The 17,318-nt window shown below is 32.5% G+C and overlaps 1 protein-coding gene across 27 annotated transcripts in view; it reads right to left on the bottom strand.

Annotated features, from left to right (window-relative positions):
* The window catches only part of LOC136041182 (calcium-activated potassium channel slowpoke-like), a 280,833-nt gene that overhangs the window by 65,930 nt on the left and 197,585 nt on the right, over positions 1-17,318 (bottom strand). For 17 of the 27 annotated variants that reach the window (XM_065725713.1, XM_065725714.1, XM_065725712.1 and 14 more), the window contains 5 exons: positions 16,852-16,911; positions 13,115-13,247; positions 10,092-10,157; positions 7,511-7,576; positions 4,532-4,703 (listed from right to left, as the gene is read on the bottom strand). In XM_065725713.1, coding sequence (XP_065581785.1) covers positions 4,532-4,703; positions 7,511-7,576; positions 10,092-10,157; positions 13,115-13,247; positions 16,852-16,911 — 497 coding nt within the window. The remainder of the gene's footprint in view (positions 1-4,531; positions 4,704-7,510; positions 7,577-10,091; positions 10,158-13,114; positions 13,248-16,851; positions 16,912-17,318) is intronic. The other 10 variants (XM_065725721.1, XM_065725728.1, XM_065725725.1 and 7 more) reach the window with 4 other exon arrangements.

Raw genomic sequence — 17,318 nt, 5'->3', positions numbered from 1 at the left:
ATGTTGCATGTTCAAGAGTCGGTAAACCTGACAATCTATTTATATGCAAAGACAATGGGACAGCAAAGAATGTTGTATATTCGCAAGTTTTACGTAGTTAAAACCATATATATATATATATATCTATATTCACAGGTGGGACATAGGGACACAACTACAATGGCGCGTAACTATTATGGCGCGTAACGACTTACGCGCGCGGGGGGGCTTGGGGGGGGCGCGAAGCGCCCCCACCAACTAGGTGTTGGGGTGGCGCGAAGCGCCACCCCAACAGCTAGTATATATATATATATACATATATATATATATATATATATATATATATGGTTTTAACTACGTAAAACTTGCGAATATACAACATTCTTTGCTGTCCCATTGTCTTTGCATATAAATAGATTGTCAGGTTTACCGACTCTTGAACATGCAACATATAATGGTCCATGGGAAAACAATCTGTATTCAGATCTATACCTCATGATTCTAATGATTGCCCTTGAGCTTTGTTGATGGTGATTGCTAATCGACCATTCCCTGTCCCGGTGTCCCGGTCGTCATTTACATCCCCCTGTTTCCCCCGGTGTCCCCGTTGTAGTTGTGTCCCTGTGTCCCGGTCGTCATTTATATTCCCTGTGTCCCGGTCGTCATTTGTATCCCGGTGTCCCGGTCTGTATATACATTCGTTTTTTAGTTTTGTTTTTCTCCTTTATTTTTTTCCTTTTTTTTTCTTTTTTAGCTTATTTAGATTTTTAGATTTTTTAGTTTTTTTATTAGTTTTTAGTTTTTTTTTCTTTTTAGTTTTTTTGTCCCGGTCGTCATTTATATCCCCCTGTTTCCCCCGGTGTCCCCGTTGTAGTTGTGTCCCTGTGTCCCGGTCGTCATTTATATTCCCTGTGTCCCGGTCGTCATTTGTATCCCGGTGTACCGGTCTGTATATACATTCGTTTTTTAGTTTTGTTTTTCTCCTTTATTTTTTTCCTTTTTTTTTCTTTTTTAGTTTATTTAGATTTTTAGATTTTTTAGTTTTTTTATTAGTTTTTAGTTTTTTTTTTCTTTTTAGTTTTTTTGTAGTTTTTACCTTCTTTTTAGTTTTGTTAATTTTTTTTTTACTTATGTCCTGGTCGTCATTTATACTCCCTGTGTCCCGGTGCTTTGTTGATTGCTAATCGAACATTCCTTTTGTCCTGGTCGCTTTCTCTTTGAGTGTCGTCATTTATTTTTTTCTTTTTTAGTTCTTTTAGTTTTTACCTTTTTTAGTTTTTTTTAGTTTTTTAGATGAAAATTTTTTTTAGTTTTTTCCTTTTTTTCTTTTTAGTTTTTTATTGGTTTTTACCTTTATGTTAGCTTATTTTGCAGTTTTTTCCTTTTTTTTAGTTTTTTTTTATTTTTTATTTTTTTTAGTTTTTTACCTTTTTTTAGTTTTTTTAGTTTTTTTAGTTTTTTTAGTTTTTTAGCTTTTTTACTTTTTTTATTAGTTTTTAGTTTTTTTGTAGTTTTTGCCTTTTTTTAGTTTTTTCAGTTTTTTTTTAGTTTTTTATTGGTTTTTACCTTTATTTTAGCTTATTTTTCAGTTTTTTCCTTCTTTTTAGTTTTTTTTAGTTTTTAGTTTTTTTAGTTTTTTACCTTTTTTTAGTTTTTTTAGTTTTTTTAGTTTTTTAGCTTTTTTATTTTTTTTATTAGTTTTTAGTTTTTTTTGTAGTTTTTACCTTTTTTTTAGTTTTTTTAGTTTTTTAGCTTTTTTATTAGTTTTTAGTTTTTTTTGTAGTTTTTGCCTTTTTTTAGTTTTTTTAGTTTTTTAGCTTTTTTATTTTTTTTTATTAGTTTTTAGTTTTTTTGTAGTTTTTGCCTTCTTTTAGTTTTTTCAGTTTTGACGTCACCTGATCCAGTTTTTTCAGGTGACGTTACCTGATCCACGATCCACAGATCCACAGACAACTTATTTTTATATATATAGATAGTTTTTTTTTTTACTTATGTCCTGGTCGTCATTTATACTCCCTGTGTCCCGGTGCTTTGTTGATTGCTAATCGAACATTCCTTTTGTCCTGGTCGCTTTCTCTTTGAGTTTCGTCATTTATTTTTTCTTTTTTAGTTCTTTTAGTTTTTACCTTTTTTAGTTTTTTTTTAGTTTTTTAGATGAAAATTTTTTTTAGTTTTTTCCTTTTTTTCTTTTTAGTTTTTTATTGGTTTTTACCTTTATTTTAGCTTATTTTTCAGTTTTTTCCTTTTTTTTAGTTTTTTTTTATTTTTTATTTTTTTTAGTTTTTTACCTTTTTTAGTTTTTTTAGTTTTTTTAGTTTTTTAGCTTTTTTACTTTTTTTATTAGTTTTTAGTTTTTTTTTTGTAGTTTTTGCCTTTTTTTAGTTTTTTCAGTTTTTTTTTTTAGTTTTTTATTGGTTTTTACCTTTATTTTAGCTTATTTTTCAGTTTTTTCCTTTTTTTTTAGTTTTTTTTAGTTTTTAGTTTTTTTAGTTTTTTACCTTTTTTTTAGTTTTTTTAGTTTTTTTAGTTTTTTAGCTTTTTTATTTTTTTTATTAGTTTTTAGTTTTTTTGTAGTTTTTGCCTTTTTTTAGTTTTTTTAGTTTTTTAGCTTTTTTATTAGTTTTTAGTTTTTTTTTGTAGTTTTTGCCTTTTTTTAGTTTTTTTAGTTTTTTAGCTTTTTTATTTTTTTTATTAGTTTTTAGTTTTTTTTTGTAGTTTTTGCCTTTTTTTAGTTTTTTCAGTTTTGACGTCACCTGATCCAGTTTTTTCAGGTGACGTCACCTGATCCATCCACAGACAGACAGACAACTTATTTTTATATATATAGAAGATATGAGAGGGTTCGCCCACTCGTCAATACCACACTCTTTACACTAAAGCTTAAATTTTGACCCCTGAATCACAAAGGCCGTAAAATAAATAGTTGAAATTACCAAAAATACTTTAGCTTAAAGAGTGAGGTATTAGGAGGAGGTGAACCCCATATATGTGTAATATTTTCTGTTCGTTTTAAGTTTAATGCTACTCCTTACTTTCCTTTTTTATATTTATTTTTTCTTTGTTTTTTTTAATAATGCTTAAAAATGCTGCGCCCCCTTCGTGGAAATCTTCTTCCCCCATGACAAGTTCCTCCATGGAAAGTTTCCCCCACATACACCCCCTTCTCCAACCCTCCTCTCAACCAAAAATCCCCCTTAAACCGTCTAAACCATTCCCAATAGCCATTACTATATGCAAACACTGGTCAAAGTTTGTAATGTAACTTGCCGCCCCTCCCACGGGGACTGTGGGGGAGTAAGTTGTTCCTAAAGAAATAGTTATAAGGTTTTTCGACTATGCTGAATAAAAGAGCAATCTCAGAATTTTGATCCGACGACTTTGGGAAAAAATTGAGCGTGGGAGGGGCCTAGGTGCCCTCCAATTTTTTGGTTACTTAAAAGGGCACTAGAACTTTTTGTTTCCGTTCTAATGAGCCCTCTCGCAAACTTCTAGGACCACTGGGTTGATACGATCACCCCTGGGAAAAAGAAAAAGAAACAACAAAAAACAAAAAACAAACAAACAAGTAAACACGCACCCGTGATTTGTCTTCTGGCAAAAAATATAAAATTCCATAATTTTGTAGATAGGAGCTTGGAACTTATACAGAAGGGTTCTCTGATACGCTGAATCTGATGGTGTGATTTTTGTTAAGATTCTATGACTTTTAGGGGGTGTTTCCCCCTATTTTCAAAATAAAGTAAATTTTCTCAGGCTCATAACGTTTGATGACAAAGACTAAATTTGATGAAATTTATATATTTAAAATCAGCATAAAAATCCGATTCTTATGATGTGTCGGACATGATTCTTAAGGAGCCGGGTCGCTCCTTATTACAGTTCGTTACCACGAACAGTATGATATGCATGAACTGTCCGTTCTATGTTAATGTTGAGGTGTTGTTAAGTCCTTTATTAATATATATATCTATATACATATATATACACACACACATATATATATATATATATATATATATATATATATATATATATATATATATATATATATATATATATATATATATATATATATATATATATATATATATATATATATATATATATATATATATATATATATATCTGCCCTCACAGATGGAGCTGGGGAAGGGGGGGGGGTTGTCGATCAAGAACAGGATCGCTGAATTCTCATGGCTGATGGCATCAAACCGATTATTGAGAAAATACAGAACAGGATTTATTTAAACATTCATTTTTGATTTGACTAGCAATTTAAGAAGCAAATCAAACTTCCCTAAAAAAATATTTTGTAATGCACAATTCAAATTCAATAAAGATTACAGAAAATTGAAGGTTTATGAGTCTTAGGTGTCTTAGTAATAAAAAAAAACATAACAATAATCAATATTATGCCTTTTAAAAATTACAATTTATGCTTCCAAAGGAAAAATTCCGTCATAAGATCCAGCCGTAATTTTCAAGTTAGGAACAAATAAGACAGAAATAAAAAAACTAAGGAAAAGTAAGAAAGATTTTAAAGATTCCGTACCAGTATACACTCTTCAAGGCCTTTGGAAGGACACCAATGGAACATGCCGGTGGAATCGTACTTCATCTCAGTCTTCTCAAAATCAAAGTCACGCGCTTGATCATCAGCTATGCCTGCTTGTAGTCCTCCACTATTGTGAGTGCTATTGACAATGGATCCACGGCTTGTTGGCCTGACAGAAGATATATTGCTTATTTGGTATTCATGGCTATAAATTCTGCCATAAATATCCGGTAAGCGTAGACTTATCGTAAGGCTAGTCCAGCGGCTGTTTTGTCCCGCATAATTAACTACAATTGATGTTCTTTGCTCGTAAGTGAGTGTAATTGTAGATCAGGCTAAATTTTTTTAATACTTTTAATTATAGTTTTTTAAGTTGTTTTTTTTTTTTTTTTACGTTTAAGTCTTTCTTTTTGATACGTAACTACTTGCTGATCTAAAATGCTCACGGTAATGATTGAACAGAACAAGCCAAAACAGTAATTGTAAAGCTATATGTCAGCACTATTAAAATTGGATTCATGGCAAGTGGATCATGCTCACACGTAGCTAAATTAATCTTAAACTAATAACGCATTCACAGAAATTAATCGTAGACAGTCGTAGACAGTTCTCTATTGTGTTGTCTTTCCGTACTTCGTTTGGTGGCCTATTAGTTGATAAATATCAAGAGTACATTATAATCATGACATTTCCATTATTATTATACACAAAAAAGTAGCTTGAATGCATACATAGAAAAACCACCTGAAAAAATTGCAACAAGTGCAAAATACTTTACAATAATAATTACTGTCATCATCATATTACATTTTGTCATTATTTGTCATTACATTTTGTCATTGTCATATTGTCATTATCGTAATTACAATCATAATTTACTGTCATAATTACAACAGTTAATTTTCCACACGAAAAATTGAAGATCCAAAATACTTGAGTCTGCATTCGTAAAAGATATATAAAAGGATATCCACCTTGCATAAAATGTTTACTCTAGGGTTAATTACTAATTTTCGATTATTGCATTGGTTGCCAGTCATATTTCATTTGTTTATATTCTAATTTATTATTAAATTTAACATTTAACTACGCCAGGCAATCCATGAGGGATATGACCTGCAGGTCAGCAGCAGGGCTTCCACTTTTCGGTTTCAATTTTCCCTATTTTTATATTAATTTTTTCTATAATTCTTTGTCTTTAAATCTGATTTCTCCCTAGAAAAAACAGACATTTTCCCTTTTCCACTTTTCGGTTTCAATTTTCCCTATTTTTATATTAATTTTTTCTATAATTCTTTGTCTTTAAATCTGATTTCTCCCTAGAAAAAACAGACATTTTGCCTTAGATTTCCATACAATCTTCACAAAAAAAACGTAAACTAGAATCAAAGTGTTGTTTTTTTACTTCAAATAACGATTTACATAAAATCTTTTACACTACCGAGAAAAGTTCAAGTAAGTGTCATTAATGTTTGGATTGACAAATATTTGGATTATATTTTACTAATTTATAATCCAAACTCCGTAAGAAAACCGTACGCTGAAACCGTAAGCTGAAAACCGTAAGACATACCCTAGTGGCAAACACAAAAAATGGCAACCGTTGAAAACACAATACTGTACTTGAGTCTTAAAATGAAGATTGAACACAGGGACACGTGCAAGTCCGAACTGAAGAAGTTAAAACTACATGAGGACCGGAAATTAGACAATTTTCTGGATATTTCTGAAAAAATAGCTTAAAAGTTGCAATTTCAGGATGACCTTTATATGGATTAAATTAAATAAAAGGTATGGTGTCATTTTCGTTAATGACTTCTTCCGAAGGAAACATTATAATAGCAAAATAGCTGTACCACCCGACTCCCAATAAACATTTTTTTCAAATATAATGGTCACTACCGTAAAGGTTGCTCCATTTTCCGCAAAGAGGCCAGATATACCTCATGCTACATACAAAACTATAAGAAAACATTATAGTGCTAAAAATCTTTCTTTATAATATTCAGAGAGTCTACATTAATCGAACTTTCAAGTTGGAATCCAACTGTCTTCATTATTTCGCAATAACGTAACGTTATTGACCGGGTCGAAAATAAAATACCCGTTTTCGAGAAGGCAGGATGACTAGAGCAACGGAAAACAGTGAGCAAATTTATTATTTGGGGTTGATTCTGGTCTTTTTTTGGAGGGTTAGGTGGGGTGCCATTGTCAAGGTAGCGATCATTACTTTGGAAAGAGTAATGATCGGGGAATATAATGGTATCGTACTACTCTTTGGTCATTATTTCTTTCTCTTAAGAAGAGGGCGTTGACAAGAATGTTACGAAACTTCTGAAAACAGACTTGGAATACAGAACGAGACATTAAAAGAGTCGAATAGAATAGAACAATTACCATAAGGTAGGATTAAGAAATTATATTTAAAAAAGTAAAGAATTTTCAAGGTTGAAATCTTTCCATATTATATTCAACAGGAGGATATGTTTCGCTGTCTTCTATTTAATCTTGCGTATTTTATTAGACAATGCCACAGAAGATACATTTTATAAATGTGAAATAAAATAAACGATTGCATAGTTGCTTTCATATTAGCTCAAATAATGCATGACGCAACAGGAGAGGACGTGGGAATTTTTTAGAAGGGGTGAGGCTCACATTAAAAAAAAATTGGGGAGGAGTGTCATAACAAAAAGCAAATTTAATTTGATAAATTGAATAAGGACTCAGAAATTTAAGAAAATTTTGTATTTAAAGGGGTTGGGCCCCAATGTCTATTCTCCCTGCATACCTCCCTCCAGTACATATTTTTCAGCCAAGTGCTTCTAAAAGCATTAGTATGCCGTATTTTTTGCCGTTTCTCAAATTTTCCCTAGAAAACTATGATTAGAAAATAGCAGTAAATACGGACACAACAAAAATAAATAAAAGAAAAGGCCAAATGAAGAAAAAGAATAAGGATATTAAAAGGTATACATTAGCTTCTTGACTTCATATGCCAGATGATATCCAGGATGTGTTCCATCCTCTCTATTATTGGCCCTGAAAAGCGAAGTTAGGTGTTAAGCGTGCATATAAGCAGTTAATTTAAGATACTTCGAGCACAATTGGAACTGCTGCAAGATTGTTAGAAGGATCACAAAACATGCTAATCTAAAGAAGAAAACAAAAAAAGAAAAGTGCATAAAGCGTATAGGGATTAAAAGAGAATGCGAAGTGGCAAGAGTTGACAACCTCGATGAAACAGAAAAAGTTTATACAGTAAACCCTACTCATTCTTGAACACAAATTTTTCCGCAAAGCATGATAACTTTGTTGTTGAATAATTTTGAGAATCATGATAAACATAATGTATGGTTAATATTAAGAATCATCTTAGTTGATAGTTGATAGTAATCATCTTTGAGAATTATTACCTTCCTTGAAAAATAAATTTATGACTTTTTTTTTCAGGGCAGTCATCTCATCGCCCTTCTGATTGAAGGCACCAATGGCTGCAACGGTCAAAAATTTGACAATCAAGAAAACTATTTTCGAACTGATAATAATATTGGCAGCATTTGGTCTATCTGTTACTGTTTACACGTATAATCAATGTCCTGAGGCTTCTGCGGCAGCTCAGATGAGCCCAACCTTTTCAGAAAATATGTTTGAAAGCAATCCAGTTATTTTTAAAGAGAAGTTTATTCATCTAGATCTCAAAGGTGCTCCTCCTAGTCTTAGTTACTTTGGAGAATTTATTTCATTTGTAAAGAACATTGGCACTACTGGGCTTCTTATTGAATATGAAGACAAATTTCCACACAACGGTATGCTGGGCAACATCCCTGCTAAAATGCTTATTCAGTTAGTGACTCAATTAAAAATTCTATTTTCATAAGACTAACAAGCGTTTCTTAACACAAATGCTGATATTTTTTATCACCCCAATTTCATCGAGGTTGTCAACTATTGCCGTTCCTCATTTTCTGTTAATCCCTATACGCTTTATGCACTTTTCTTTTTCTGTTTCATCGAGGTTGACAACTATTGCCACTTCGCATTTTCTGTTAACCCCTATACGCTTTTTGTACTTTTCTTTTTCTGTTAATCCCTTATTTGCGAATCTAATTTATTTTGGTTTACATTTAATTAGAAACTGAATTATAGAAAGTATATGTATGTACCTATAGGCACGTGTACAGTATATGCATAAGCTTTTATATGTGTGTTTAGAAGTAAACACGTACAATTTTAACGGATGAGCATTATATGGACACAATTTTATTTATTGTGAAACACTTCTGTTACTTTGTGTTTAAATCAATCAGAGTTCCAAGACTAATATTAATGCTAGGACATTACGATCTGCTTGGAATATTAGAGGCAGTAATTCCTATATATTGGCTATTGCTATCTTGTGGACACCATTGCTTTTGCCATTATATGTATATTTGGCAATTGATGTGTTTCATATTTTAGTGGATGATCGGTATATTACTATTCGAATAATATTAGTTGAAGTGATTACCCGGGTCGGTATCCCTAGAGGTTAAAAACTAGGATGACAGATTCCTAATTTCAGGACTGGCAAAATTAATAAATAAAATAGGTAGCTTACTAAAATAGGTAGTTTTTTTGTGTAAACAATTTTTTTCTTCTTTTTTGTCGTTTGTAATTTTTTTTCCATTGAGAAAGGCTCGCGGATATGGGGCTGAAATATTCAGATTATTTTTATTTTTTTAGTTAAAATGTAGTTTTGTTTTCATATTTTATTTGTTGTTCGCTGCTTGTTGGAAATTAATCTCTTTGCTTAATTTTTCGTAGGTAGCCTGCTAGTATGTCCTGTATATGAGCTGGAATTCTACAAACTGTACATTATTGGTTCTTGAAGGAACGGGGTGGGAGGTAGTATATCAACGGATAGGTAGTATAGGGTTCAACAGATATTTGTCTAGAGTTGCTTTCCACTCCTAGAGTAAAAGTTTTGGCAAGTAGAGATTCCAACGGCACCCTGTATCTATGGAGGTGCTATCATTTTAAGCACCAAAATTAGCTTGTCAAGTCTCCAACAAGCTATAAACTGTTTTAGAAAAGGACAACATGATCTCTCAAGAAGCTCAAGTTGAATGAATATTTTATGTAAGCCTAGGACCATTTTGGCACTGCAAGGTTTTCAAAACTTGGCGATGCACTCCTATCAACAATAGTTGAGTTCCTGCACAAGCAATTTTATACCTATTGCTTCCGACCCTTTATATATTTATGCTTAAAAATCTTATACTACTTAGAAAAGCCACTAATAGTAAATAAAGTAGCTAGAAAGAGGTTAATCAGCCCCAAAAAGCCCACCAAAACAGACAAAACAAAGAAACAAAATTCAATTGTCAAAATCAAGCACAGTCCTGCGTCGATAACAATTCCATAAATTCCTCGGAGGCAGCAGATACTCCCAAGGTCACCCTGCAGAAGTGTTAACATTCAGGACTTGGTTAGGAAAAGAATATACCACACTCTCATGTTAATATCAACACAGTTGTTAGTAATGAGGAAAACCAAGCTCATCACTTATACAAACCTTTTAAGAGTTGGAAAACCTTGAGATTGAGCCTTCTGTGCAGATTCTTGTCTTCCCAATTGACTCCTTAGAAGATAAAATGGCAGAATAATTTTTTTTGAACATGCCTGGCTAATTTCAAATATTATTTAAAAACTAGATAATTTTCTAAGCTTATCAGCGATTAATTTTGTGTCATTGACTTAAAAAGACATTGGTATAGACCACCAAAAACAACGTTCTGGAAGAAGGATCATATTCTTCTTTCCGATGTGCTAGAGGGATATACCTGAAACCCTTATGCTAAGGGAGCCCCGTTGCAAAAAAAAGGAAAAAAAAATTTGGTTACCGCAAAAAGAGTGCAGAAAAAAGGGTAATTTTTTCTGATGGATATGAAATTTTGAAGAATTGTTGTCTAGGCAAAGAGGACCAAAAATAATTTTTCTTTTTATTGATCAGATGAAACTTAAATTCTTTTGTCCGTGGGTCAAAGGGAACCAAATTTTAAAAAAAGGTTGATAGCATGATCATCCCAAAACTGGAGCCCACAAAGGGTCAAAAACCAATTTTGTATTCTCAATTCCTTATTTTAGAATCACATCAATACACAAGCAAAAGATTTTTGGAAATTATTGACTCCCTCGAAAAAAGGCCAAATAACTTTTTTCTCTTTGAACTACTTGAATCTAAAACCTATAAGTTCTTGGAACAGTTGGAACCTCTTCCAAAGAATAGTGAGGTGGGGGCATGTGCCCTGAAATTTCAGGTCAGAAGCCCTTTTTTCACTGGCTTCAAACTTAGATCTGAAAGTCATTGGGTCAAGTGGACTCTTAATTCACACACACACAGATGTCTAAAAACTGATGTCTTCAATTTCTTTGGCCAAGAATATTTCAGTGCGCAAGAATAAATGAAAAAAGAATCAGTTCCTCTTGAACAAAGACCAACAAATTTTTTCCTGAACTGCTCAAAACTCACACCCTTAAATTTGGGGTCAGGGAGCCTTATTGTGAAAAATGATAGATTGGAAACCATAGACTTCCTAATAATGGACTAAACACATTGCCGTACCCATTATGCATGATCCATTTTGTGCCAGAAAAAGTAACCCAAATGTGTAAAACAGTATAAGTAAGCGTATTGACCTTTTTGATAAGAAAATGAACTTAAAAATTTAAAAACCCAGCTATCTGTTCTCTTCTGAAAATTTTGACTATTTATTTGACTTTTGTCGTGGCATGTGCAAATCTTAGCGACTCCAAAGATACAAGCATATGAAAATATTTAGGTAGGATTTATTCAGAGCCGTTCCTAGGATTGATGGTGCTCGGGGAAAAATTAATCAGAGTGCCACCTCCCGACTCAAATATAAGCAAAAACAAACAAAGTGAAAAATTCGATCAAAATGGTCAAGCCCCCAGCCGTGGTGCTCTACCCCAAGCCACGGTGATCGGGACACCTGCCCCGTGAAGCAGTCAAAACTGCAAAATTTGAAAATAATTCCACTTAACCTCGAACATTCAAAACATTAAATTTCATATAATATTTTTTAGATTGATAAATGTTGTTTTTTAATTTCTTAGATGAGGCCTCACCCCTCAAAATAGTCTAACTTTTATGAAAGCTGAGTACGAGCAGCAAACTAAAAGTTAATATAAAAGTAAGGAGTGAAAACAAGTAATATATATATACAAGTATATATATATATATATAACAAGTATATATATATATATATATATATATATATATATATATATATATATATATATATATATATATATATCATGAAAAGAGAAATCACCAATGCAACAGCACAAAAAAAAAAAGAGAGAGACGGAAGGAGAAAAGGAAGACTGTTTTCCTAAATTAGTGACTAATATGGACCAGCACTTGAATGAGGCCTTAAACCTACTCATCCATACAATCACATAGGTCAAACAGCATAGCAATACACAATCAACCATAAAGAATAATCCATGGACAGGCAGTCATGTCGTCAATAAGTATAAGTCGTCATTTACCAAACAATAGAAAAAAAATAATATAGACAAATAATTCAGAGGCAACAACCCAACACAAGGGCTCATCAGGAGAATACACTGGCGCTAGAATTCGACCTTTTGTCCAAATTCTGAAAGAACAATTCCTGAAACAGAATGGCGGTGTAATTGGAATCAGAGCCTTTAATAAAAGTACTTAAAAAAAACTTTAGCGTGATAGAGGGTATTGAGAAGGGGGCAGCCCAAATCATATACAGAATAATTTCTGTTCACTTCGTTTTAATATTGTTCCTTAATATCAGTAGAAAAGTTTTTTTTTTTTGCTAACTAAGACCAAGAAAATATATCGTACACTAATTACTATCATAATAGTATTGTTCGTTAAGCTCAGATTTTGTGCTTAGCCTTAACATACAGTGTATCAGGAGTACTGGTCGCCTCCTAGCTGCCTAAGTTAGTATCTCTGATAGTAGAAAAACATAACAAAAGTATTAATATTCCTCCTTAATTTCAGTAGAAAAAGTTTTTTTTTTTTGCTAACAAAGACCAAGAAAATTTATTGTGCAATAATTACTATCAAATAGTATCGCCTTTACATACAGCGCATCAGGAGTGTCAGTCGCCTCCTAGCCGCCTAAGTTGGTATCTCTGATAGAGAAATATAATAAGGGTATTAAAACGGTATAATTAATTAAATTCGAAATGTACTCTCCCCCTTCTTTGACGGATTTGTCAGTACAGGGAAGGGGTTGAAGCAAAAGATAGTGAATATTTTGTCACTGTTATACCTTCAGGCCATACCTGGTATTTTCACGCCTCCAAGGTAATTCCCAATACTGCTTGTAAAGTTGTTCTCAAAGTTCGCCACATTGATCTGCATGATCTAGATTGTTCTATTGATCCTTTCTTTTATAAGAGCTTAGAAAGTAGGTTTTGGCAATTTTCTCAGTACTGTGAAAATTTGATATAAGACCTTAAGGTGTAGGCTAACAGCAATGACTTAGTCATTGTTAATAAGTAACTGATGTTAATGATTAGATATACCTGTAAGTTCCATATTCGGGAGAGGGACTTTGGGCAATGTTTCCATCAGAAGGTCTTCCTCCGTTCGCTTTTACAGATAAAGTCACTCTATGAGGAGTCTTAATATTCGGGACAGAATTCGGAATTGTAGTGACTAAAAATAAACAAAAAGATAAAAACAGCCTCAAAGAAAGAATTAAATGAAAGACTCCAAAAAATTTGCTTTCCTTCAAGGATGTAAGAAACGGGATCCCATCTCCTGATTTTTTCTAATTATGGATACTTTTTATCAAAATTATCAAATAATTAGATTATTGTTTGCCTCCTCCCCCCCCAAAAAAACTGCAAATGTTCCTGTTTCACTTTTCTTATGTATAACTTGGCGATTGTTTTCAGGGAGAAAATAATATTTACTCTGGCGTTACGTAAACTTGTCTCACAGTCAATAGGTAAAGGCACAAAATAAAAAGTGACGTGTAATAGGTGGTGCACATCACAGGTTGCTGGAAGTATGCCAAAAAGGGCGCGAGGAGACAGCGTGATGTAAAGATGATGCACGTTGCTGAGCAGATGGTGCTCTGATATGGGCATATAGCAACGGAGATTGGTCAACCAAACGCCAGGGGGTAGCCATAAAAAGGCTCTTGCAGCTTTTACAGTATTTTGAATAATGTCTCGAGCAACTATTAACTATTTTAAATATGTGTCGTTCTGTTCTTTTACGACATTATCCTGAGCAAATAAAAAAGAGAAATAGAAAAATAATGATATAAACAGGAAATGTATAAAAAAGAAAATAAGAGCAAGACATGTTAAATTTTTTGCTTAAACTATAAATACAGGATCTTTTGAATTACAAAGAAAATAATTAAAAATAAAATTAAAACTTCAACTCTATCTCCAGCCACTTTTTTTTATGTAAAATCTATTTTGATAACCCTTATTATATTCCTTTCCAAAAAAGAAAAATCATACCATGCAAAACCACTTCATATTCCGGGCTGTGTTCCTATAAACAAACCAACTTCCTTGCAATAATTCCAGAAACCAAGGGACGTGCAATTAATTTTAGATTTAGTTAGTTTTCAAAACATGCTAAAAGGTCTAAGAGACTATTATTCTAGAAAACGAAGTTCATTTATTATTTCAATTCTAAGATGTTATCTATAATATGTCACGCAGGTAGAAAAAAAAATCCAAAGTTCGCCAGACAGAAGATAATGCAAATCCCGAAAATGTCATAGAAGTTGATTCTTCTTTGAGTAGGGGAAGAACAAAAATTTCGAATGTAAAGAGAAAGGGTGTTAAACTAAAAAAAGAGGATTTTACACGAAAAGAACAGATGCCAAAGAAATTTTGCCAAAAATTTTTGTACATTTTCAGCCAAACTTGACTTTTTCCTTCACCGATTTAAGAATTTTTAAAATCCATAGAATAGCGAAATTTTTGTAGTGATTTGTACAAAATAACGTTATACTCTTGTAAAACAGACAGGTTGCACAATAAATTTGTCTGAAGCACGATTGGACTAGATTTATTGCATGAACGATCGTGTGGTTGTAAAATTACTGTTAGTGTTGTCAGTTTAATTGGTTTCCAACTAGGGAGGGGCCTTATTCTCTTCTACTGCTCATCCCGCGTTAAAAACAGAGGGGAAGATAATTTTGCTGACGTTATCTTACAGAAATATACGAAACTGGAAAGCTGCGCTCGGATGTGTTTAAACATAGCTATTCATGGTCATTTATCTTGCAAAAGCACCCTTTGGGATTTAATTAGGCATTTTATTAAGCCTTCCAATTCATCTCTTTCATTATACAATCAACCTCTTACATATTCCACGTCGTATCTGACCTTCTACCTTGAGCTGGCTTGTTTACTTTGAGTGTTAAACTGCTTTACATCACCAAGCAAGTATACAGTATGTATACCAGTATACCAGCCCGTAGGTGGTGTACCAAAGACTAAAGTAAAGGTCTGATGTTAAGCCAATGCATGAACTCCTTTGTCCCTACAATTCTGTGAAAACCTTAGCCATTATTTGTGATAATCTACATTCAACTTTGATTTGGAAAAAATTATATTGAAGCCGTGTGCATCCTCCACGGTGAATATAATTTGTGCTTTTCTATTTAAGTTTTGTGATGGCATGAAAATGCTCAATTGTAACCAAAATTCTAAAAACGGAATTTGGATACATCAAAAGAATCGTATTCTTATGCTGATTTAAAATATATAAATTTCAGCAAATTTAGCATTGCGTATCAAAAGTTATAAGCCTGAGAAAATTCACCTGTTTTTTGGAAAAAGGGGAAACACCCCTAGAAGTCATAGAATTTTAATGAAAATCACACCATCAAATTCAGCGTATCAGCAAACCCTACTATAGAGCTTTCAAGCTCCTATCAGCAAAAATGTGGAATTTTGTATTTTTCGAGAAGAAAGATCACGGATGCGAGTTTATTTATTTTTTTCCCAGGGGTGAGCGTATCGATCTAGTGGTCCTAGAATTTTGCGAGAGGGCTCATTCAAACGGAAATTAAAAGTTCTAATGATCTTTTTAAGTGACCAAAAAATGAAGGGTAACTAGGCCCCCTCCCACTCCCATTGTTTCTCAAAGTCACTCGATCAAAATTTTGAGATAGCCATTTTGTGTTCAGCATAGTCGAAAAGTATAATAACTATATCTTTGAGGATGACTCAATCCCCCATAGTACCCGGGGGAGGGGCTGCAATTTATGAACTTTGCTTATTGTTTGCGTACAGTATTGATTATTGGGAAGTATACAGACGTTTTCAGGTGATTTTTCTAGGGAGGAGGAGGTGTCAGGCGTTGGGGGCTACGTCTGAGAATCTTTCCATGAAGGAATTTTTCATGGGGGAACAGATATTTCTATGAAGAGAGCACTAGATTTCCCAGTATCATTTAAGAAACGATCGGAAATTAAATTAAAAAAAACAAACAGGTTTTTCAACTAAAAGTAAGAAGCAACATTAAAACTTAAAACGAACAGGAATTATTGCGTATATGAATGGTTCTCCCCCTAGTCAATACCTCACTCTTTACGCTAAAGTTTTTTAATACTTTCAAAAAGGGTTTTTAATCTAATTAAACGGCATTTGTGATTCTGGGGTCATTCTTATAAAATTGGAACAGAAGACGAACTTTAGCGTAAAAAGCAAGGTACTGACAAGGGGGCAAACCCGCTCATATTAGTAATGATTTGTTTTCGTTTTAAGTTTTAGTGTTACTCCTTAATTTCATTTGAAAAAACTAGACTAGTTATATATATATATATATATATATATATATATATATATATATATATATATATATATATATATATATATATATATATATATATATATATATATATATATATATATATATTTATATATAACTTCTTCCGACTTGTTGCTTGCCCTATTAGTCAATTTAATAAAAAAAAACTATATTGAGGAAATTCGTAGTATTCGACTAGTGTGTATTATGCTATGTTCAACTAATTGTGTAAAAAAAAGTCAGTATGATTTTAAGGATTATATTTTTACACTATCGTTAGAATATAGGAGATATCGGTGACCCAGCATTGACAGGTTTCATCATATTTAGCTAAACTGATGAATTCACAATTTAAATAATCTGATGAACAAAAAAAGTCCAATGAGCGTGTAAGATAATTGGAGGCTTGCAATATAAAATGAGGAAGTTTGGCTTGATTTGAATAAAGAATTAGAAGGTAAAGCTAAAAATTTACCTCGGTTTTGAGCTCTTTTAGGCAATTCAGGGGGCGTAAACTGTGGAGTTATATGATCATCTGCAATGAAAAGATTGCTTATAATTTTATCTTGCTTGAATTACTACTAGTAGGTGGTGATGGGGACTGAAGCGGTGCATATATACAAAAAGAAAACAAAGCAAACAGAAAAAAAGTTAAGCATTTGAGTCCCATTCAGTTAATTCTTAAAACTAAATGGAAAATTGCAAACTCCAAAAATATGAATTCATTTTCTTTAAAAAGTTCACTACTGAATATGTTCTCGAATTTGTCGTTATAAATGACCTTTATGTAGAAAATAGCAAAAAAACACGCATCCTACATTTATTAACTCTATTTTTTCTTTTTAACTAGCTATCATTTAAATTCTTCTATTCATATCTTCTACAATTGGGGCTACAGACATGTGAAGGGGGAGGGGACCTCCCCAGATATTATGACTCTTT

Source organism: Artemia franciscana, unplaced genomic scaffold (genome assembly GCF_032884065.1).
Source record: "Artemia franciscana unplaced genomic scaffold, ASM3288406v1 PGA_scaffold_1179, whole genome shotgun sequence".
Classification (NCBI taxonomy): Eukaryota; Metazoa; Arthropoda; class Branchiopoda; order Anostraca; family Artemiidae; genus Artemia; species Artemia franciscana.
The sequence above is the reverse complement of the archived record's forward strand: the minus strand, read 5'-3'. Positions and strand labels throughout refer to the sequence as shown.